At 38.0% G+C, this 24,976-nt stretch overlaps 1 protein-coding gene across 1 annotated transcript; it reads left to right on the top strand.

The window, feature by feature from the left end:
• The first annotated feature begins 8,759 nt into the window (after nucleotides 1–8,759).
• mstnb (myostatin b) lies at nucleotides 8,760–15,992 on the top strand. The gene is made up of 3 exons (XM_068034595.1): nucleotides 8,760–9,165; nucleotides 10,803–11,176; nucleotides 14,414–15,992. The coding sequence occupies exons 1-3, from the start codon at nucleotides 8,760–8,762 to the stop codon at nucleotides 14,792–14,794; spliced, it is 1,161 nt and encodes a 386-aa protein (XP_067890696.1). The 3' UTR covers nucleotides 14,795–15,992.
• The last annotated feature ends 8,984 nt before the right edge of the window (nucleotides 15,993–24,976 follow it).

Here is a 24,976-nt window from a genome sequence, read left to right as displayed (position 1 = left end):
AAATGCTTTGTCTAGAATCTAACATTGCTTTGAGTTATCTGAGTGCAAAGATGGTACAAAGCAGAACTGCATTAGCTACAGGTAAATAGTAAATGAGAATGAGTATGTAAACGTATTTTAATTTCTGTCATCTTCTGTTTTTTTCACTAATGTAATGAAACGCATTTAAAAAATTGTGTTTCATTCCTCCAAGGATGGGGTTGTTATGAAGGTGCTTCTATATTTTTTGTTAAATATATTTTTGAGGATTTATATTGAAATTGTGCAAATAGATTCATTGGAAGGCTGAAGATTTCATAGAAGCTGGATTTTGTTTTGTTGTTGAAAGTTCATTGTTGTTTAAAAACAGCCTTGCTGGAAGTCATGCGCTTTAAGCAATAAACAACAGAAACCTTGGTGTCCTGGGGAAGATGTTTACAGAGAAGTGACAACTCAAGATTTATAGGAGGCTTGACTCTTGACATATTGCTTTTGATTTCACTTTGGACAGTGTGTTGGGGTGTGAACTGTTTTGAAGACAATTGAAGAAAAGCAGCCAAGAGAGCAAAAACCATCAACTCACCCTCTTCCATCTCTTTGAGAACTACCTGAGAATCAAGTACAAGAATTAGAGAAACTGATGCTGCATTTCTCCTGAAAGGCCTGCCGGAAACTCCTGATGCTGCATTTCTCCTGGAAAGCCTGCCACCCTGATCCTCAACTTTACCTGAAAAGAACTGCTCCAGAAAGATCCCAGTGACAGCTGTCTACGCATTTTTGGGATGCCAGACTAAAAAGGGACAACTGACATCTTTCCATATCTTCTCTTTTTTTCTTCAAGAATAGCAGTATTTGGCCAAAGTATTCTTTTTTGTCATTTTTTTGCAGAGAGAATTTCTGTATTTTTTCCAGTGTGTGTGTGAGTTTGTGTGTGGGGAATTTAAAAGGGGGAACTTTCATATTTCAGTCTGTGTACTAATGCTTTGCTTCATTACTAGTTAAGTCTTGTTTTATAATAAACTGATAATTTTGTTGTTTATTAAAGAAACCTGGTTGGTGTACTTTAGTCTCGGATAAGGAGTAGAGTGCATCGGTAACTGGATAAATATTTTAAAAATTAATTGTTGTGACCTGTGGAGAAATGGAACTAGAAAAGACAGTGCACTCCTCCTGCCTTGGTGGTAACAATGTCACTGTTGTTGTGCAAGCAAACATGGCAATCACTTTGTACATTGCAAGATCATATAAACAATAATGAAATGAAATGAATAACACTGGATGACCTCCCTATTCTGCCTCAAAATAGAGTTGTGGGAACTTAATATCTACCTGAACCATCAGAACAGATGGACAAAGCCTGAGCTAAATATATTATCCAGTTGGCGAATTTAGGATTTATCCACCAATGAAGAGGTGACACTGAGAACAGATCTTTCCAAACTACCAGGCCTATCAAATGCATACAAGGGAAGCCAGGGGACTATTTACAGTTGTTACTGCCTATTTCTTATTGTGCCAATCACAAGTTTTCAGTTTGTTAGCTGTCAAATCCTAATTGCAAACCAAATATGAACATGAAGTAAACCACACAGATCAGGAAGATTTCAGATTTGAAGAGCAGCCTTTGCTGAATTAGTTTTCTCAGATTTCTGTTATTAGTGCTGAAATTGGTACCAGTGGCCTAGATTACAAAAGATAAAAATAGGCAGTGTTCCTGCTTTTGATAAATATCCTGTGACCGCCCCCTATTGCTGGAAATGTGGACAGATGAACATCATTTGAACCTAATATGGGCTCTACCCTAATACTGTTTAAAAATCCTGCCAACACTCACGGTCAAGGCTCAGCCATGAATAATAGTACCTGGGTACATCCCACTGGTGCTAGTGGAACCATAACTCAACCAGTATTCACATAATTTCTCAAGAGGATTGGAGGAGAGAAAAGTTACGATTTACTTTTGAAAATACTTCTGAAAAGAGTGTCTGAGTCAAATGTATTTTTATTGATCGAAATAAGTTTCTAGATGACACAATCCTGAAACACTGACTGGTATGGATAATATTATAAGTATATTGTACACTTTAAATTCTGATTGCAGAACTAGAGAACTTGAATATTCAATTAGCAAGATTAGAAACAAGAAAAAGAGTTTTTCATACATAGTAGTGAACAAATAGGGAAGAATGCTGCTAAGAAGAATAATTAATTTTATGTTTAGTAATTCCTTTAATATAAGACTGAATAAAATTTTGTTTATGCATAAGTTTAGACTGAGGTAAAAAAAATGATTTTTTTGTGACAGCATAGGCCATTAAGCCCAACTTTCTCTTTTTTATATATTTTGGGCATTACTTCACCTTCTCATCATATCGTCTAATCCTTTCTTCAGAAATATATTTAGTTACCTCTTGAACTCTTTTTTTCACTATTTCTTTCAATACTCTTCCCTGGTAATGTATTTCTATTATTCTTTGATTATTTCTATTTTTTAACCTGTGTCTCTAATATTTATTTGAAGCTTTTGCAATTCTAAACAATTCATTTTAATCAATTTTGTTTTTCTTTTTCATAATTTTAATAACTGCAATTATGCATTTCTAAGTCTCACTTCCAAAAGGGACAGACCAAACTGCTTCAACTTTAGTTGGGGATTTTGTTTTCTTACTTCTGCACCTTAAAGGCCAATAACTTGACTTAATGATCACAACTTCAAACAGTACCAGATAGAATGTGACTAATGCTTTTGCAGTAACAGCAAAACCTTTTCTGAGTTATACTATGTCCCTCTGCTGATATAACCCTGTATCTTACTTGCCTTTTTACTGTAGTCAGTTACCAGGTTGGTGGCTTCATAGATCTATCCATAGTAATCCCTAAATCCTTTTCCTAATCAGCATATTGTATGGCTGTTCTATTTAACACACCCTATTTTGGTTCTTTGTTCTCATACAGGACCTTGGTTTAACATCTCATCCAAAAATATAGCACCTCTGAGAGTCCAGCACTCGCTCAGTACTGTACTGAGTTGTAAATTTAGATTGTGTGGTCAAGTCCTGCTTGAATCCATAACTTTCTGACTCAGAGATGAGAGTGGTCCCAGTGAGCCAATATTGACACAAATTATATATATCCACATAGGGGTGCATCTACCACTTAGCACCCAGCTACCTAAAAGATTCAAGTCCTTCAGAATCTCATTGCACAGTTTCTTATTATATACATAGTTTCCTCTTTAGCTATCATTTTCATACTTGGATATTTCACTTGCAATATTCTCAACCAATCCATATATATTATGTTTTTGTAGAGTAAGGGTCTTAAGATTAATACCATAAAAACTTTTGTAGCCTCTTTTCAGTTTGTAAAGTTGTTATTAATGGCTATCCTTTGCTTTTTCAAGCCCATTTTCTATGCAGTATCAAAATTTGCCCTCTTATGTTTGCTTATTTTAGCCATGAATATTATCAATTATATCTCTCTTGTGCACTGTCAGTGATATCTTATAAAAGCATCAGTTCAGGTTGCCCTCACATTTCTGAATCTATGATGATTCAATTTAGCAATTTTATTTTTCCAAATGTTCATGTATGAGATCCCATTTTCCTTAAAATTGATGTTAAATTTCCAAGTTGGTAGCATTGGGTACATACTTCAATCATTTTTTTAAATTTTATGTTTAGCAGTTTCCAAACCTTAGGATATACTCTTAAATTTAACAAACTTACAAGATGTTAAGGAGGGAGCTAGTAATAGAGAAAAAGAAAGAAGCCTTGTTAGGGTGGGGACATTTCTGGTTCTGCTGAAAGCAAGGGGATGGTCACTGTCATGACTTAGTGGTCTTATATCATAAAATACAGTTTCCTTTTCCTTGTTGTGAGTAAAGCTTTGGGAGATCTTTTTTTTAAGTGAACAGATTTGCTTTACCATCATTCTGAATCTCTATATCTAGTGAGACTTCCATGGAATCAATTTAATGTACCTTCAAACATAATAAGTCCTAGTCTGGTTTCTTTTGCAACTTTTAACCGTCAATATTATTTATACTGCAGATAGTTGCTGTAAGTTATATAAACCCAGTACAAATAATGGTTGATTCATCATTAATTTGTTAGACTATTAAAATAATTGTAACAAGATAGCAATTGACATATTGACACACAATGAATTGTAATGCATTTTGTGTATTAATTTCATAATGGTAGCGAGGATTATCTTTTCGGTTTCCTGTTGTCCACATGCGACACATTTACATGACTGAAATGTTCCTTATAGTTACTAGTATACATTAATGGTGAAATACTGATCATTCCCAGTAGAAACTGCACAGCATGCACACTATTGGTATCGATGTCGAAATAAACAGTATATATGTGCTTTACTATATGAAGGATCTGATGAAGGGTCACTGACCTGAAACGTTAACTCTGTTTCTCTCTCCACATATGTTGCCAGACCTGCTGAGTATTTCCAGCATTTCTTGTTTTTATTTCAGATTTCCAGCATCTGCTGTATTTTGCTTTTATATATGCTTTACTATGTTTTCTGCGAGAAATCTTAAAAATGTAGTGACAGTGACGAAAAGTGTCGATCCCTTATAACTGCTGAAATACCAAACATGTACATTTTAGCTCTTTTCCTAATACTGGTAACATAACTGTATGAGGTAGAAAGGTTGTTCGGGTCCCATCACGGTTTTCGAAGAACGGCGGGCTATTACAAGTTTGTGTTAATAATGAAAAGAAATAGCGGATTTAAACGATTACCCACGACAGCCGTTAATTAATGTAAGCAATGTTGTCTTTTTCATCTTCCTATCTTATGATACATGATAAGTAAAAGGCTACACAAACGGAGGACCTGGTTTATTTATACTATTGCTGTGCCAATGCTCTAATAAGGTGGTGGGGTAGTTAAGGAATATTTGTAGAACTGCGGGTTTCTCCGAAAAGAGAATGGCAGAAACTTTTTCAAGTGACTGCACATATCCAATTAATTGGAATAAAATCGCTGCAGTGAACGTGTTTGTTAGATATTTGTGTATTTCACTGTCATTAACGTTAAATAAATATGTCAAGTAAATTTAACCGTCGCAATGCTTTAACATGAACTGATTCGCCACATATGCTTGTTTAAAATAATTGTGATCAATTAGGAAATAGTATACATAGTCAACATTAAAGATGAACTGCTTGAGAAACAATTGTACGTGAAAATTGTTCCAATGACAACCTTAAACACTATTTATGGCAGACAATCTGAAGCGATTTATTCAGTGTAACTTTTTAATACGATAAATCAATTTCAATAATGTTACCAGTATCACGGAAAGGAGCATACATGTACATGGCTGATATTTCAGCAGTTATGACTGCCATTACATTTTTGTTTGTTCTGGCAGAGATTGTTTTAATTCTGTCTTTACTAATGGTAAACTCCTTTGGACAGTATATCATTACAGTCCTTTCCATCAGACATAAATGACATATAAAAAGGAAATAAATGACCTGTCCGCTCCATTTGCACCAAAGCCACAAAGATCTATGGTGTTGCATCAATTGCATAACAAAATAAACAATTTTCAGTGAGTTTTGCCATTCTTTAATATAAAGTGATGGATTACAATAAAATTGGATTTCACAAAAGTACGACTCTAACTGATTGGAAAGAGAGTTTTTGTTTAATTAACTCGCACAATGCGCAAGTGGGACGGTTCAGTGACAGCAGCACAGATATTTTCGCGATGACTGGAGCACTTCACTTTATTCTTTGTGTGTGTCTTTTAACTGCACCCGAAAAAGATCACGATATTTTATTATAAATGGTATCTGTTGAGTTGATGTAAGTTAAGCTATATCTTTGACACCGGGAACATAAGCAAACTCGATTTTAATAATTATTTATGCTGGGATCTTGCGTATTATCGTGCAAGTATGGCGGGTTTTTTTCCATATCAGCATTACCGATCACTACAGGATTGATATGGATGATGGCGTTCCAATGTATCCGTTTTGCTACTTTCAATGGATCCTCTTTATTACAGCTGAGTGTGCCTCCCGTGTTTGAAATAGATTTTTTTTTACCGACAACAGATGTTGACGTTTGATGTTTGTTTTGGTTCTGCTCTGAAAGATCTCGCTCAAAAGAATTTCTGCAGAAATCAAAACTGCAGGGATTTGAAGATATACGTTTGATAAATGATTAAAAAAAAATGCTGGAAACACTCTGCTGGTCTGGTAGCATCTGTGGAGAGAGAAACAGAGTTAATGTTTCAGATCGACCCGAAATGTTAACTCTATTTCTCTTTCCACAGATGCTGCCAGACCAGCGGAGTGTTTTCAGCATTTTCTGATTTTATTTCAGAATTCCAGGATCCGCAGTATTTTACTTTTGTCGCAAATTATGTAGTTCGCCCAATTGCCAGCAGATGGACATGTTATCCATGGTCCAACCTCACACTTACCTCTATAATTCCGCACGAGGCATAAATTTCGATTTGTGAAATAAAATGTAGTTGTTGAAATCAAATAGGATGCTAAATAATCATCCGCTAATAGCCGGGGGCCACGATAACAGTGTTAGACCCGCCTTCTGCCAGAATTTTAAACATTGGTCACATCACATCGCATATTCTTTGAGGCAAAAACATACTGAACGATGAATGGTTACAAGAAATTAATCTAAAAATTTCGGATTTCCCCCTTATCTTCAATTACATATCTAATTACACGCATAGTTTATACTTCCCAAATCGGAGTTTATTTATTATCTGCATTTACTAAATAATGTTATCAGAGTTTGTCTTAACCCAAACATTTAAATAAGGGAAGATTATGGAAATGCCTATATTTGCGTATTGAGCTGTATTCCAAATACTACTTTCGGTAATATGCGTAGATACGTTCAATGAGATACACAGAACAAATACAGACGTAAATCTTTCCGTCCATTCTTACATTGGAGCACGTGGTATTTTTTTTCCAGCGGAAAAGGGAAGCCTGTGGAGAAATAACCATCAATAATTGTGTAGTAATTCCTTCGAATCGTGTTACTTTTTTAAAACTCTGTGTGAGAAAGTGATATACGCCTGTACTCACATTATATACAACCCTTTCGGATTTCTTTAACAAATTTGGCAGTGCAGTGCCAACAAATTTGATTAAAGTAATAATGTTGCTTGTTACACATTCTAGTTTCAGACTAATTGCATTTAAAAATGGGAATGAACAAAAATGTACGCAGTTCCTGCAATTAAACAGCCTTAAAAAACATGGTATTTAACAATCTTAGTATGCATTCTTTACAGTTCCTTTTGCAATAATCTTCGAAGTTGACAGTAAAGACGGGCAACTGGCTGTGAGTGATAGAGAAGGACATCAGCTTTCCAGACTATTTTACTGCGTGTGCAGTTGAAGATTTTATAATAATCAAAGCGCTTAGTGTAGTGTTCAGACTGTAAGTTTAATTAAGGTGTAAATTTATTACCAGATGAGGAGACCTATGTAGAATATTGTGACGCTTAAGTCCTATCAATTTGTTCATAACTAGAACTATTGCAGCATAAGTACTTGACAACACTAAATAGTTGACTCCAATCTTGCACGGTTTTCTTATGATATACAAATATTACGGAGCATTATTAAGAATTCTGCTTCGATTGCTCATGTTATAATTTCCTTACTGAATGCATGTATGTGGGAATAATGCACGTGAACATTAGCTGTCATTCGTCATCATTTCAAATAAACGATAACAGGTTTTAAGATTTCATGATACTTCAAGAATTAGTTAAATATAAATTTATCACGGGAGCGTCAGTTGAGTTTCTCAAGGGCTTGTTGTTTCGCCATAATGTCCATTACAGTATTAGTTGTATTTTATGCGTCATGTAGTGATTCTTTTTGTAAGCAAATGCACAATTACAACTAAGTTCCTAACGAGCGGGAAGCGTGGAATACGGCTAATAGTCACTTCTTTAAAAAAAAAACTATCTTAGGTTTAATGCTGTTCTTCAATCCGACTGCGTTAAAGCGCGCCAAACTACCCCGGTCAGTGGCGATTTACAAAGCTTGCACTTTGAAATGGTTAAGAGTTGTCGTGTTTGTGGTATTATGTGTTCAACTCGATTTTAACAAACCGAAGAAAAAGATGATGCCAAAAATTGAAGGAGTGCGTACATAATGCCCAGCTGTTTATCGAAAGCGTGCGGGAGTTGTTAACCAGTAAATGAGGTCTAACTTTCGGAAGACTGAACCACTTCATAATTAGTAGGGGAGTGAGAAAGAGAGAGAGAGAGTGTGTGTATGAGAGAGAATCGGTCACAATTGGGAAAGATGTTCTGTGAAAGCTGTAGAAAATTGGAAACAAAGACTGCATATTACGCCTAGCAGCAGGGAATCGTGAGATTTGGCGTTCTGAAACGGAACAACTTCCTGAATGCGAGAAAAGGAGATCGCCATACTATGCGTTCTGTGAATTGTTTCGGTTAACGTTCATTGGAATAAACAGGCGATATAAACACACGAGCGAAGTTCAAAATAATGACGCTGCGTTGGCTGTGAGTGACAGAGAAGGGTCTCAGTTCTGACAGCTAGATTCTTTGTTGGCACAGCAGCCAATCGTTGATTTTTACGACACAATAGTGAAGCCAAAGTTGTGGTATAAAAAGCCGTGTTGGAATATATGAGATTTACCAGTGTGCTTGGCCATATCCCAGCCCACCAGCCTCTAACAAACTTTTAACTGGAGGCAGAAGAGGATCCACCTCAAGACGTGGGAACATGCAAACATCACAAGTACTTATTTACCTGGCTCTCTTTGGTGCACTTGGTCGAGTAGGTGGCAGAGATGGTGCTCACGCGAATTTGACAGATATTAAAACGGAATCTCTAGAAAAAGGGCCAGATAGTGACTATAACGTGTCCGAGTGTTCAGCTTGTAGGTGGAGAAAGGAGAATAAAGCATTGAGACTGGAGTCTATCAAATCGCAAATTCTGAGCAAACTGCGTCTCAAAGAAGCGCCCAACATTAGCCGGGATACAGTGAACCAACTTTTACCGAAAGCTCCTCCTCTGCAACAACTACTTGATCAATATGATATCCAAGGGGATGACAATAATGACGCCTTATTAGAAGAGGACGATTATCATGCTACAACTGAAACTCTCATCACCATGGCCACGGAGCGTAAGTAGGCCAGTATAACTAAAGTAACATATCAGCAGTAAACTAACTTTTCTCTGTAAATAACGACTGATGTAATACAACATTTCAACCTGTGTGCTGCCATAATGTTTACACCTTTTGGTCTCAATTGATAGACTAATATCGCTGGTTGTAGGTTATTATGTGTTGCACTTAAAGCAAACGGCTCGACAAAGATTTTATTAGCCATGGAAATCGCGACCTCATTGTGATCTTTTCATCTATTCTGTTTCAAAAGGCTTCCCTTTCCTTTACAATACGCACCAACATACTAAGGTCGTAACTCACTTAACGAGAAGTGTAAACTTTAAGGAAAAAAGAATCTTTATTTGTCCACGTTATAGCTATTCAGAAGAACTCACAAACACGCTCTGTTGGAGTTAAGCAAGGAGATCTTAACTAGCAACAGTTTATATTTCCTGTACACCTGAAACTTAGGAAACCATGTTTATAACCTAGGACTATAAAAACACCATTTTAAGTGCTACCAATGCAAAACTTAATTTGTTCTATCAAATTATATTCTAGATAGCTATTTAGTTGAGGATAAATTATTATTCACTCTACGTGACCCTATGAACCTTAGCCGAGTTAGGCCCTTGCAAACGGTTCCTCAAGCTACTGCAGTGAAACAAATGAATGTAACTAATGAGGATTACGTGAGCCCTTCAGAAAGAGTTTTAATTACGCGTTTGAGCAGTTTATGTTCTAACTTAAAACTCTGTGGCTTTCCATCACTGTTTCCAAAACAGTACTTCATGTTTTTCAATATAGTTAACTGGTTTTCTTCTTGCTGAGATAGTTGGGAAGAAAGATTCTATTGTCCCAAAGGCATATTAGTGTTCATTGTAGAGGAATAACTTAATAGCTACTAGCAAATGGTGTCATGACCTCAGTGTGTCATTAGGGTCATTTTAACTGCAAAGCATGTGACGGGTAACTGCAGCTGCCTAAATGCTCTGTCAGCCCCGCGTTGGATACTAAAAGCTACATCTGCAAAAATGGGGGATTAATATGCAATCACAAAGATAAGATTCAGACCAATTTACAGTGGAACTCTCTCAAATTATTTCTATTAAAGAAAGGATGACCAAAAGGGCAAACGACTCTTCTCCAATATGTGTTTCTTTTATTAACTGTTTGCCAAATATACATGTTTAACACATTACCTGTGCATTATCAATGTGTATATTTTATTGTGTACTATTGCATTAAGCAACAATTAATACCTAGAATGTTGCAAGTGAAACATATAAATCCAACCAGCTTTTCCACACATGTAAGATGTAAATGGAGGATAAGTCTTACAACATAAACAGGCATTCATTTCCTAGCCATGCATTCACTAATTTTTAAAAGTCAATATTGTACCAATCGCTTGTTTCCAACAAACGCACTCCCTAAATCAGATTTACTGCTAAAACTGCATATGCATTTAACCTTTACTCCTTTAATTGCTTCAAAAATAACCACAAAGTACTATCTAGATTTTTCAGTGTGGAATTTGGTATGTGAGGTTGAAATAATGCTTGGTTTTATTTTTTATTTAATTTATAATACTTGAAAGGATTGAAATAACATCATTCACGTGAACATATTTTTAAACCTCTTTGTTTAAGCTGAACCTAGTGTTCAAGTCGATGACAAACCGAAATGTTGTTCCTTCAAGATCAGCCCCAAAATGCAGTTCAATAAAGTAGTCAAAGCCCATCTCTGGATATACCTGCGACCAGTGAAGCAAACCACAACAGTCTTCATGCAGATTTTGCGACTAAAGCCAGTGGGACAAGAATGGACGAATCACACACCAATCCGCTCTTTAAAATTCGACATTAACTCCGGCACTGGGCATTGGCAAAGTATAGACTTCAAACGCGTACTTCAGAACTGGCTCAAGCAACCCGAATCGAACTGGGGCATCCAAATCAATGCGTCTGATATCAACGGCATCGATCTGGCTGTTACCTCCCCGGGAGTGGGGGAGGAAGGATTGGTAAGTGGCACTCCAATTCAGCAATACGTGTAATACTACAGTAACACTTACAATATCAATTAATAAAGGCGTATTACTTAAAAGCTAGCCAATATAATAAAACTTAATAGGAACACAATGCATATTTTATAAGAAATAATAATTTTCCTTTTGTTTAATGGGAATCAATGTATTTTGAAGGTTATTCAGTTTAGGCCGTCATATCGTGCCCGCTACTAAAAGTTTCCGTAGACATTCGTACGGAAAGAGCAAAGGGGTTTCTTTGGTCCACAAAGTCACACACTATTATGTATTCCCAGACTTCATTCCAGGTCATTTGTTGTCCAGAATTCTTTTTAATGATAGCTAAATCGCTTGCATTGAAGTTAAATTTAGCTAAGTAAAATCAGATAAAACAATTGTCTTGGAATGATGTCACCGATCATTTAGTAAATTGTCATATTTGGTATCTTGATTTATTGCAACGTTTAAAAAGTGACACACATAGAAAAACGTGCAGTGTAATATCTTCCTGATCTTAATCGTGCAAAACCATCCCAGAATTAGATGACGATATTTGTGACTTTGTCTAAGGTGCAATGCAATCTGAAACTGATGGGTTCCTTCCACCTCAAATCTTCAGATGGTAGATGACAATAGAAGATATAACTATTATATTTAATAATGCATCCTCCCATAGTGCTCTTACATTCGTAGTCTTATGAAATCCAGGGCATACCCCGATAAGTAATTCGAAGTAACGAAACTGTGCTGAAAACCAGATGAGTTTTTTGCCATTTCCTGTTTTGTGAAGAAGGTACTTTCCCTCCTAACAGAAAGATACACATTGTTGCAACTGTGGGATGTTTAATACGTTTAAAAATAACACCACCCCAGGACACAACAGGAGTTAGAGTACTTATTTTTCAAGAACGAACTCGAATAAATTTAGTCTGTTTGAATATATTTGACGAACATTATTTTCAAAATTTATAAATTGCATAGCAAAATGTTAAAGATTTTAACGATATAGCGCTTTTAAAATCTATGTCACAGAAAATACTTTATTGGTGTCGTTTGGTAATATTTTGAATCACAGTTGAACCCACCCCCCCCCCCTCCCAGAAAATACACTTTTAATCTGTATAATTTTGATTCATCATATTTTATTCTGTTTTGTTTTGATTTGTCACAACAAAAACGTTACATAGCATTAATAGGACAGAAACATTGTGAGCTATATGATTTCATTTCGCAATTTTCTTTTTGCGCTTTGCAAACACAATTTTGGGTTGGGTTCATACTGCTTCACTGCAATGACACAAGAACATTTGCTCTGAGCGCAGGGGCAGTCTGCTCGCAAAATGCACACGAACTGAAATGGATAACATAACAGCCTCGTATATCTAGAAGAGAATTTTCGGGGGAAATGGTATCTTGGAGGTAATATTAAAGGTGTTTTTAAAGAACAAATATTCAAATTTATAAAATTTAGCGTTAATTGGCGTTCTCACATGCTGATGGGAATTTAGCCTTGAATCCTTCTCCCCACCCCACCCCTTGCTCCCACTCCCTGTCAACAACAGGCAGCAAACCGTACAGAATATTAATATTAAAAATACATACTTAGAGGAAACATCTGAAAGATTCCCATATATGCCCCTACATTTTGGCGTGTCCTGTTCCAGGTGGGCAGAACCTTGTACAAATCTTTCACAGAATAGGGGTTCCGATGACATCACCAACTACGACACTCCTGGGACATGATGGGCGTTTAGAAAGATTATCTGAACAGGAAATTGCCCAAGTGAGGATGCACAATTTAATTTTAAGATGGCTACTGCCTTATTAAATAACTAGTTCCTCGAGGCCATAAGATCTGTCCAGCAAGATGAATTGAGATTTCTAAAGAGCAAAACAATGACAATACTTCGAATTAGGGTTATGCTCCAAAAGTATGTCTGGATCAGAAGTGGCCTTCACCCAAATTCTTTTGGGCCTCCTTATCTCGAGAGACAATGGATACGCGCCTGGAGGGCGCGTATCCATTGTCTCTCGAGATAAGGAGGCCCAAAAGAATCACCCAAATTATTGTATCTGTAAACTGTTGTTAAAAAAATGAGAGAATGTTAGGGGCACAATTTCGTGTGTACCGCTCATATTTGTTACATAATTTATGAATTTGGCCTTTCCTAGTGTGGTATCTACCACGTTAAAAATAGTCCGTTCTCATGAACCTTATCAATGGATTAATAATGATTGCATAATGTGAACGACGGATAATATATTTTTGAACTATTTTATCCCAGTTTATAAAATAACAGTATGGCGGGGCCATTCTTTGCACTATATTTACAACAAGGACAAATGTGCATTTCAGAACAGTTTACTCTAGAAAATACAGGGGCAGGGAAACTCATAAGTAATACGAAAACTTATTAATGTCCAGTCATCAATTAAAGAATGTAAGTATTCTGCTTCGAATAGCTTTTATTCTCATTTTCAAAATTATATCCAACATGTTTAATTCTAATATACGTTTCTACGTTACGTAACACTTTTAGAAAAGGCGGTTAAATTTTTTGCACATTCTCAGTTCCCTTTGGCCAGAGGTTAGTCCAAATGGAGACATATCCTTGCTCTCATTCTTCGTTCTTAGTCTTTATGCATTCCTGCAGAATATTTGAACACAAGAGTTAATAATGTTTACTGTATTCATTTCTTGGAAGCAGGGAAAGGGTGATTCTGCTCCAAAGATTTAACGATTAGCGACCTTGGTTGCAAAATGCAGATTTCGCAGCATTACTACCCAAATGAATTGAAACCAAAATTATGTTTGCCAAATGCGTAAAGAAAATTGGGATATCAAATGATACAATGGTATCAAAGCTCATTGTACTTTGCATTATACAGTTAACCACAGCTAAATTAAAAACCGTCTTAACCGGTATTAATGTTTGTGTGGGTGTAGGGGGAAGAGTCAGGCCTTTTGCTCTCATGCTGAAACTTTTCATGGGATCTCTTGCGATAGCGTTAAATTTCTGTTCATCATTCCCGAATTCCTCAATCTTTCTTGGGAGTTCTACTAGTTTTAGTACAGGATTTTATGTTGTAAAGGAATACTAAAGCACCTCTGAATTATAGGGGAAAACAGATATGTGACACTGTATTTTCCTTCTGCGATTCCTAAAGGATGGCAGTAGCGTGTAAGTGTTGGAGATTACGACTTTGCTTTAACCTTTCGTTTTATTTCAACAGCAACCGTTTCTGGAAGTAAAGGTGACGGAAACGTCAAAACGATCCAGAAGAAATCTTGGTCTTGACTGTGACGAACACTCAACTGAATCACGCTGTTGTCGTTATCCCCTCACTGTAGACTTTGAAGCTTTCGGTTGGGACTGGATAATAGCGCCCAAGAGATACAAAGCCAATTACTGCTCAGGACAATGCGAGTACATGTTCCTGCAAAAATTCCCACATACCCACCTCGTACAGCAGGCCAACCCTAGGGGTTCGGCTGGACCCTGCTGTACCCCAACGAAGATGTCCCCTATAAATATGTTATATTTTAATGGAAGAGAACAAATCATCTATGGAAAAATCCCAGCAATGGTAGTGGATCGTTGTGGCTGCTCCTGAGAACGACCAAAAAGACATGATACGTCCCTACAACTGGACGTGTGAAATACGGTCGTGTCAACGATTTTCTGCATCACCCAGTACTGTGCAATAGGCAAAGAAGAGATTGTATTTGTATTGCTCCCAAAAAAAGACTAATAACACGGGCCGAACAAGAACAGCAAGATTCCAACATACATAACGAATTCAACGGTCCAGTCCACTGTTCCATTTCAAACAAGAGGAGCCAGTATACATTTCTAGCAAGACAGAACATCCCATACAAATTCATCCAAATCTAAATATGTACGAACAATTCCAATCCCAACTTTAACGAATTGGTTAAAAGTATAAGACGTATCTGGTAATAAAAATGCCATTGCATATGTTTAAAATGAGCTCAGAAGCATTCTGACATAGACTTGACACTTCACTTCTCAGATCAGAGAGTTACTCGGTCATCAGTCAATATATAAACGGTATGCGTGTATTTACAACAGATATTAACGTTCGACTTCAGTATTTAACTCTTGGTTCAGATAAACAGGAGCATTTACATTATCAAGTCGTCTGAACTATTCTAAACTTGAATTTTATGCATTGGCATTACGGGACAGATGAACTGTCTTTCGAAGCTAACAGAAGCACTATGTCTGTGGACAATGTTTAAGGCAAAATGCACAGGAAAACCACAAGTCTGATAAGTGTTAAGACCCTGTTTGAATTCTGCCTTGGCAACATTACAGTTTGCACTACGGCAAGCCAATAGAGAGAACTGAATTGGTTGCTACAAAGTTGTAAAAACTGAATTTGATATGACTGCGTATGTTCGTTGAATAATGTGTACATGGCATTCATTTTGTAAATGTTCTTTTTTTTTCCTGTTCATCTTTTTCCATGGTTGGTATGATTTAACATGTCTACCAAGAGCAAGATTTGATACAACTTACATTACGTGCTCAATGAATAAATGTGCTTGCTTTTGCTGTATCTCAAGTAAAATACACAACAGAAAACAAGCTAGAGAAAAACAGTATGAAGGAAAAGAACTGATGAGTTGTGCCGATTATGAGCAATATGCGGCATTGCAATGGGTGCACTGTCGTGATGGTCTCTTTTCTTGAAGTTCAAGAAAGGTAACAGTGGTTGATGACAGAATAGAGTCTCGTGTAGATTAAAATATTGTACAGAATCATTCTTGTACATTATTCGGCTCGGGTCATTATATCATTCACGTTAAAAGCAATTATTTTATTAAATACACAATTTTAAAACTCACTACTTTGCAAGATCTTTTGATTGTTTTGAAACATAGGTTATAAAAAGATCATCGAAAGGTATTTCCAAATACTGCAGGCAAACTCAATTGTATCAATAATGAGGGTATTGCTCAACAAATTGGTCAAATATACCCACACCAAAACATTTCTACCCCTTTCTCTTCACTCACTCTTGGTAATAACATCTGTTTAAATTGACTGGACTCTTTTCAATCTGCTAGTACATGTCCCATCAACACAGACAAAACACTGGATCATTGGCACAAGCAATTCAGACCTACGGCTAAATTAAATAGCGTGACATAAAAATCGCATATTTCCTGATTGCATGCATAACTACAGCAGAGAGAGGTGGAGTATGTTATACAGTAGGATATATGAATCCAAGGCTGACAATCGCAATCCTAGATTTATATAAAAAAGAATGTGTTACCTAAATAACAAAACTATCATGAATTTACAACAGGTTACCTACTGATAAAATTGGTGCCCAAGTTGCAATGTTACCTCTTTAATATAAGTTATGACAACATTAATAGCAAAATCGGGCATTAACATTTGCAGTAAAATAATAAGCGCATTCAATGACAATTATAGGCAATCTCCTTAGAATTAGTAACTTAAACCAGCAGACAACAAAAATAAACTGATTCAAAAATATCCGTTAGTAATGCTTATATTACTTACACTCTCCACTCTCGGATAGGGTTGCCAAACTTCCGGGATTGTCCTAAAATTTCCAGGAATTAAATATGAAGCCCCTGGACACTGTTGCCCGCAAGCCAGCAGGAAACAAATCATGGAAACTCTTTTTTCACTTTCGTTAAACACATTCCTCGTGCTAAAATTCTGGAGAGGGGGAAAGGACATTTGGGTCTGCTGTTGGAAGGGGCAGGACGTGTGATGAAACCTCTAGGAATATGTCCGACCAGAACTGGCAACCCCACTCAGACTAAAGAGAACTTTAAATGAATGGCTAAATCGATATGCTAATTCAGAAGATTAAGTGATTTAATACCTTTGGATGCAAAAGTGATTCCCATTGATGTGTAATATCCATAACAGTAACTAATTCTGCTCCAAAATAACCGTGTCTGCACGGAACCCCATCCCTCCACCATATTAAGAAAGGTTTGGCAAATAACCGGTCATTGACAGGGACAGTGGGTCAACAGGTTCTCAACAATCATCTGCTTCTGGTGGGTTAACCTAAAACCCAACATTTCCGTCAATTCTATTAACTCAAGATATTGCAAGATTTGAAGATGTTTGCTGAACATTACTAAAACCACAAAAATATTGTAAATGTCATTAGCAATTTTCTATAACCTCGCCAATACACTTTTAAAGAAATACTGTTTCAAACACATCCGTACATTGCGTTAAATACGCTACAATAAGCAAATGTGAGGGCACCAGTTCCTTCAGTAGCTCCATAATAGTGAGTTATCTAAAGTTTTCCTAATTTGGAGACACTGCTGTCACCTCAATTTTACTACTATCGGTACATGTCCTAGCCACGGAATCCTGGTGTCCTCTATATCATTTACAAAAATATTCAAGTCTCAGTTTACATTTTTCATCTCCTTATTTTTCATTAATATTAATGTTTTCTAATGTTTTAAACTATAACAGGTACCTTTCTGGTTGTGTACCGTTAGTATTAACAGTGTCATATAAAATAGAAACTGCCTTTACATGAGTAAACAAGCCTAGTGTCACTTCTCTCCAAAAAGGATTTGTGCACAATGTTGGCATGTGTCAGTCCCTTAAGTCATTTTTAAGTCTATCCTCGTCCAACCTCATACTACGCTTGTCAAGTCACAACTCGAAATGGTCTGGTAACATAAAATAAATTTTGAGAAATATACTCACACAGAGCTAAAAGAATAATCCCTCGCTATCCTCTTCGTGTTAAAGAAGTATGAACAAGGAATTTCGCGCAAACATCACACACCCTTTCCTCTTACATTCTAGCAGCAATGCGACTGCTTCCCTCAATCTGAGGCAAACACCTCCTTCCGCCCCTTACAACGAGCAGATGAGCTGGCTAATCTGGGCAGCTCCCCGCCACTCTGCAGGTGACAGCTTAGTGCGCGCACTCGGAAAGGCGTTTGGTCTCTCGCGTGCGCCTTCGCACACCCCAGCGCGCGCTCCCGCTAGCTCCTGACCGACAGGGGAAGCTTTCCCCAGGCAGCGCGGGGCTGCCGATTTTTGACAGGTTGGAGCAGCACGTGGTGCGTCCCAGATGAGTGACTGGCGGCACGTGCTTCCAATGGGCGATGCCAGGCCTAAATGGCACCATCCGGCCACCGTCCCTTCTTCCTCCCTAGTGCTCGTGTTTCTGCCCATCGGCTGTCCTCACGTGGTGCCCTCAAAAGGAAAGGCATCTGAGGGCTATCAGGTTTGGTGTTTAGCATTCCCTAGTGCATTGCTGGCATTATTGAAGAGGTAAGCAATACGGTTGCTAAATTTAGACATATGTTGACGAACCTTGTGAGAGAGTTAAATGCAGTTTTTGTTTTTTATTCGGCCTTAAAGGGCGTACTATTTACATAAAAAAGTTTCCTGAATTCTTTATTTTTGTTTAGGAGAGAGTAGTGTCACACTAATGTATTCATGGGCAGTTTGCAAACGTTTACCAAAGACAGCCATGAAGAGAGCCATGTTGAAGCTGTCGAGAAGGTTATAAGGGAAATAATTTATTCACCTGAATGCATTACAGTGGTGTAGCAGTATTCATTTCTTCTGTTTCTTTAGGTTAGTAAAAGAAGAATAGGAAGCTAGGCAAAGGTGGAGGGGTAGCGCTGTTAATCAAGGATGATATTGGTGCAATAGTTAGAGATGACCTTGGTGCAGGAGATCAGGATGTAGAATTGGTTTGGATGGAGATGAGGAATAGTAGGCAGAAGAAGCCACTAGTGGGAGTGGTCTACAGGCCCGCTAACAATAATCACAATACAGGATGAAGTATACAAAAACAAATATTGGGTGCTTGTGATACAGGGATGGCAGTAATCATGGGTGATTTTTATCTACATATAAACTGGAAAAATCAGATTGGCAATAGTAGTCTGGATGAGGAGTTTATAGAATGCTTTCGAGATAGTTTCTTAGAGCAGCACGTTCTGGAACCAACAAGAGGGCAGGTTATATTAGATTTGGTATTCTGTAATATGACAAGATTAATTAATGACCTCAGAGTAAAGGCACCTCCAGGTAGCAGCAAGCACAATATAATTGAATTTTATATCCAGTTTGAAAGAGAGAAGAGTAGGTCTAAGACTAGTATTTTAAACTTAAATAAAGGCAACTATGTGGGCATGAAAGCTGAGCTAGCTGAAGTGAACAGGGTTACTTGGCTAGGAGATAGATCAATAGAGAAGCAGTGGCAGACATTTAAGGGGATATTTCAGAATACTCAGAATAAGCGCGTTCCTACTATAAAGAAAAATTCAAAGGGGAGGATCCGCCTTCCGTGGTTAACTAAAGAAGTTAAAGAAAACATCAAACTTAAGGAAAAAGCATATAATTGCGCAAAGATGAGTGACAGGTCAGATGATTGATCAGAATATAAACAGCAGAGAATGACTAAGAGGTTAATCAGGAAAAAGAAATTAGAGTATGAGAGGAAGCTAGCTAGTAATGTAAAAATGGATAGCAAGAGTTTCTACAGGTATTTAAAAAGGAAAAGAGTAAGTAAAGTGAGTGTTGGTCCTCTAGAGAGTAAGAATGGGGAGTTAATAGTAGATAATAAGGAAATGGCGGATGAAATGAACAAATATTTTGCTTCTGGCTTCACTATAGAGGATACAAAAACATTCCAGTGACAGCTGGAAGGAAGAGAGGAACTTGGTGAAATTACAGTCACCAGGGAAGTGGTACTGAGCAAACTGATGGAGCTGCGGGATGACAAGTCCCTGGGTCCTGATGGGCTTTATCCTAGGGTCTTCAAAGAGGTGGCTAATGAGGTAATAGATGCATTGATGCTAATTTTTCAAAATTCGCTAGTTTCTGGAAAGGTTCCATCAAACTGGAAAGTAGCAAATATAACCCCTCTCTATTCAAGAAGTGGGGGTGGGTGGGGGGGGGGGGGGGGGGTTGGCGGGGGAAAGGCAGAAAACAGGTAACTGTAGGCCAGTTAGCTTGACATCTGTCATGGGGAAGGTGTTAGAATTGATCATTAAGGAGGTTATAGCTGGGCACTTAGAAAAACTTAAGGTAATCGGGAATAGTCAACACGGTTTTGTGGAAGGGAAATCATGTTTCACCAATTTATTGAAGTTCTTTGAAGGAGTAACATGCACTCTGGATAAAGGGGAGCCCATTGATGTACTGTACTTGGATTTCCAGAAGCATTTGACAAGGTGCCACATAAAAGGTTATTGCGCGAAGTAGGAGCTTATGTTGTAGGGAGTAACATATTAGCATGGATAGAAGATTGGCTGGCTGGCACAAAACAGACAGTATGCATAAATGGGTCCTTTTCTGAGTGGCAGTATGTGACGAGTGGAGTCCCGCAGGGGTCTGTGCTGGGGCTTCAACCTTTTACAATTTATATCAATAACTTAGATGAGGGGAGCAATGGCATGGTAGCTAAATTTGCAGATGACACAAAGGTAGGTAGGAAAGTATGTTGTGACGAGGACATAAGGAAGTTGCAGACCGATATAGATAGCTTGAGTGAGTGGCAGAAATCTGGTAGATGGAATATAATTTGGGAAAATGTGAAGTTGTTCACTTTGGCAGAAAGAATAAAAAAGCAGAGTATTACTTTAACGGAGACGACAACAAGATTTTGGGGTGAGGAGGAAGCTAGATATTCTAGTGCATGGGTCACAAAAGTTTAGTATGCAGGTACAGCAAGTAATAAAGAAGGCTATCCTTTATTACGAGAGGAATTGAAAATAAAAGTAAGGATGTTATGCTTCAGTTATGCAGGGCATTGGTGAGACCACATCTCGAATACTGTGTGCAGTTTTGGACCCCTGATTTAAGGAAGGATGTAAATGCATTGGAGGCAGATCAGAGGAGGTTTAGTATATTGATGCCTGGAATGAGCGGGTTGTCTTATGAGGAAAGGTTGGACAGACTGGGCTTGTTTTCACTGGAGTTTAGAAAAGTGAAGGGAGACTTGATTGAAGTATATAAGATCCTGAACGGTCTTGACAAGGTGGATGGATGGAAGGGATGTTTCCCCTTGTGGGTGCGTCCAGAACTAGGGGGCACTGTTTTAAAATTAGGGGTCGCCCTTTTAGGACAGAGATGAGGAGAAAGCTTTTCTCTCAGAGGGTTGTGCGACTTTGGAACTCTGTGCATCAGAAGCTGTTGGAGGTGGGGGTCGCTGAATAATTTTAAGGCGGGGGTAGATAGATTTTTGTTAGGCAAGGGAATCAAAGGTTATCAGGGGTAGAAGGGAGTGTGGAATTCGAAACTCAAACAGATCAGCCATGATCTTATTGAATGGTGGAGCAAGCTCGAGGGGCCGAATGGCCTACCTCTGCTCCTAATTCATATGTTCGTATGTATGTTTGTAAACTTGGAAAATACTCATTTAAAGATGAGGTGTAGGTTGGATTTTAGAATAAACCTTTTTTAAAAAATAGAAGACATGGAAAATATGGGTTTTCAGTTTGCTTGGATAGTCAAATCAATTGCTTATGTGGTATTCAATTTGTTTTAATCTTAGAAATTAGATATATCATTGATTCTATTTGTTCAAGCCTGTTCTGACCTATTATAAGTTCTCCATACTCATATAAGAGCTTTTTTAAAAATTCAAGCTTCAGATTAAGAGAATACAACATTTCTAACCACTTTATATCCAAAATTCATGAGTTAGAATTCACATCAGAAAATGCCTTGAGAAAACATTTTAATAATAGACTTAGTTGTTTCTGTCGGTGTTGTAAACTTGGTTTACAGGCAGTAATAGATGGAGTCTCAGCTCTGTTGTAAATTAATTGCTAACTATAATAAAAGTTCCATCACTCTTGCATCAATTTTACCTAGACACTGAGTTCCTGATCTCAGTTGGATAGTTTGAGGAGGTGTCAATGGAAGGAAAGCACATTTCTCCTAAGAGACAGAGAAAATTGGAGAGCAAGCTAACCTTCAGCATTCTTGTGTGACTTTTGGCAGCTGGTTACAGAGAAACATTGGCACTGCCTGGAAACAGGCCACCTGCCTGGTGTCTCAGTTGTGGAGAACTCTACAGAACAAAGACAAAATTAATTTTAATAGAAAAAAATGTATGCAGAGCACTATCCTTTCATAAATACATGCAACTGTCTGTGCATGTACTGAGAAAGAATGTGCATGTAGATAGAGTCTAGAGTGTACTCTGGTGTTTCACTGCATGAGGCAGGAAAAGGTATATAGACCACGGTATTCCAGAGGCTTCATGCTTTTACAAACACTTTATTCTTCACTCTTCTTCCGTTTTGTGAATGTGCTCATTAAGTCAGAAAATGAAATCTTTCTAATTTTGGAACTCTATGGCAATATCAAACAATTACAGATCAGATGCAACACAGACCTTAATGCTGAGTAAAGCTCCTGCTACTCAACTCCCAAACTGCAACTTTATTCCAACCTCAGAAAAATACTTCATATTGAAACTATGTGAATGCTTCAGTCTCGTACCCTAATCATTCTTGTGCATCGTTCTAAGTGAGACTGCTAACTTAATGCTAGCTCGTACCAAATTAAGGGCAATCTTGTGCTGTGGACCCCTGGCACTAGGAGAATTGGATTGAAAGTGCTGAACCCACATCACGTAGGTCATTTCAGCCAGCAAGAAGAGGAGACATTTAATCTTGACTGGATTTGAATCTAAGTCCCAAAATTAAATTGGCAGTATCCACTTGACCGTTATTCCTCATTGCATACTCATGAGCACTTATTAGTATAAGTGTGATTAAAGCACATTAAACAATACATAGAGCGATAAGGTTGCATCTGTCCATAACAACCACAACAACAGCTTGCATTTATATAGCCCCTTTAGCATAATAATACTTCCGAAGGTGCTTCACATGACATTATCAGATCGGATTTGATGCTGAGCCACACAATATTAGGGTAGGTGACAAAAACTTGGACAAAGAAATAGGTTTTACGTAGTGTCTTAAGGAAGGAGAGAGAGCTAGAGAAGAACAGAAGTTGAGGAAGAGAATTCCAGAGCTTAGGGCTTGGGCAGTTGAAGGCATGGCTGCCAATGGTGGAGAGGTGAAAATTGAGGATGCACAAAAGGCCAGAATTGGAGAAGTGGAAAGATCTCTCAGGGCTGTAGGGCAGGAGGAGATTAGAGAAGTAGGGAGGACTTTAACAAAAAGGATGAGAATTTTAAAAGCAAGTCATTATTGGACTGGGAGCTAATATGGGTCAGTGAACACAGAGGTGATGGATACATAATAGTGGCACTACATTGAAACATTTAAATTCTATTGCACATGTAAAGTTATGTAGCATGTGCATATGCCCAAAAGCATTCTGAGTAATGATGAACTCAGTGCTTAGGTTCATTTCACCTGATTACACACTTAAGTTCTAATGAGGTTGAACATGCACTAGTAAATACATCAGTTTGTAGGAAGATGTGGTGGGTTGGTTAGCTCAGCTGGCTAGAAGGCTAGTGTAAAATGCAGAAAAATGTCAACAGTGTGGGTTCAATCCCTGTACTAACTGTGGTAGTTCATGGAGGCCTGCCTCCTTGCCTTGACGTATGCTTGAAGAGTGGTGATACTCAAGCTATACAACGCTGATAGGCATCTCTCCCCATTAGAGAGAGGCACAATGGTCCAAGATGTACGGTTCTAGTGTTGTCTTAATGTTACAATTTGACAGTGCAATGCAACAAATTGCAAGCTGAATTTTGCACTGATACTTTGTAGCACTAATTCCCTAGATTAAGAACAGCACAATAATTAACACCAGCTGGAGGTTACAATAAAACAATTATTGCCTGCAGTTACCTAAGTATCAGTGCTGATTGCCTTAGGTTTTTAGGAGTGACTTCCAGCATGCCATAATATTATCAGCTCCAGACATTCTGCATCAGTTTTGTGAAAGCAATACACTAGCAACCAGTTTACTAATAATTTGTTACTTCATTATCCTGGCTTGTGTACATCTTCCAGTTTGTTCTTTCTCCATAAGAAACCTCTGTGTTGGAGCTACTGCTGATTTTTTTTTACTAAGTTCAGCAGTTAATTTGGTTCCCACAGTGCATGCAGCCAAACTGGAATTAAGCCCATTAGATCTGATAAAATAGTGCAACCAACCCCAAACAGTCCCGACAGCCACTCGTCCCCCCAAAAAGTGTTTTCTTCAAATAGTTTGATGAGAACGGAAGATTTCACTTGTCTTATAACATGCTTTGTGATGTTAGATGACAGTTTACTTAGGACATTGTTTCTAGACTTGCAGTTTAAATAGTTGCCAAATTGAAGCAAAGACTCTTTTTGTCTGCACAGATAAATCAGTAACATTATTAACAGCTGTATTTTCAAGATTGTTACCACTTAAACATGAGAAAACCATTCACGTAAGGCACTTATAGGGCTGTATTTTGTGCAAGAGGTGGGGGTCCTGGCACCAGGCTGAAAAGTCAGGGAGAACCCCACCTCTGCACGTTTCAGGCCCCCGGAGCAATCCGCTAGTCTTTGGATGTCAAAATTGAAGGAGGTCGGATCCCCGTCCCTGTAAACACTTAATATGAATGGTGATCCTGCCTGCAGGAGCAGCCAGCCAATCACAGGGCTGGCAGCTCAACAGTATCGGCAGCACCACCGGGAGTGGTGGCCACAGCTGGTACTGCAGAGGCCCCAGGGCCAGTGTTGGAAGCCTGGACCCAAGATAGGTGAGGCACGGTCTCTGGGGCTGGTCTGGAAGGCGCCGGTGAAGGGTGAGAAAGTGGGGA

The sequence above is a fragment of the Heterodontus francisci genome, chromosome 7, assembly GCF_036365525.1.
Source record: "Heterodontus francisci isolate sHetFra1 chromosome 7, sHetFra1.hap1, whole genome shotgun sequence".
In the NCBI taxonomy this organism is placed as follows: domain Eukaryota; kingdom Metazoa; phylum Chordata; class Chondrichthyes; order Heterodontiformes; family Heterodontidae; genus Heterodontus; species Heterodontus francisci.
Note: the sequence above shows the minus strand (reverse complement) of the source record. Positions and strands in the feature narration are given on the sequence as shown.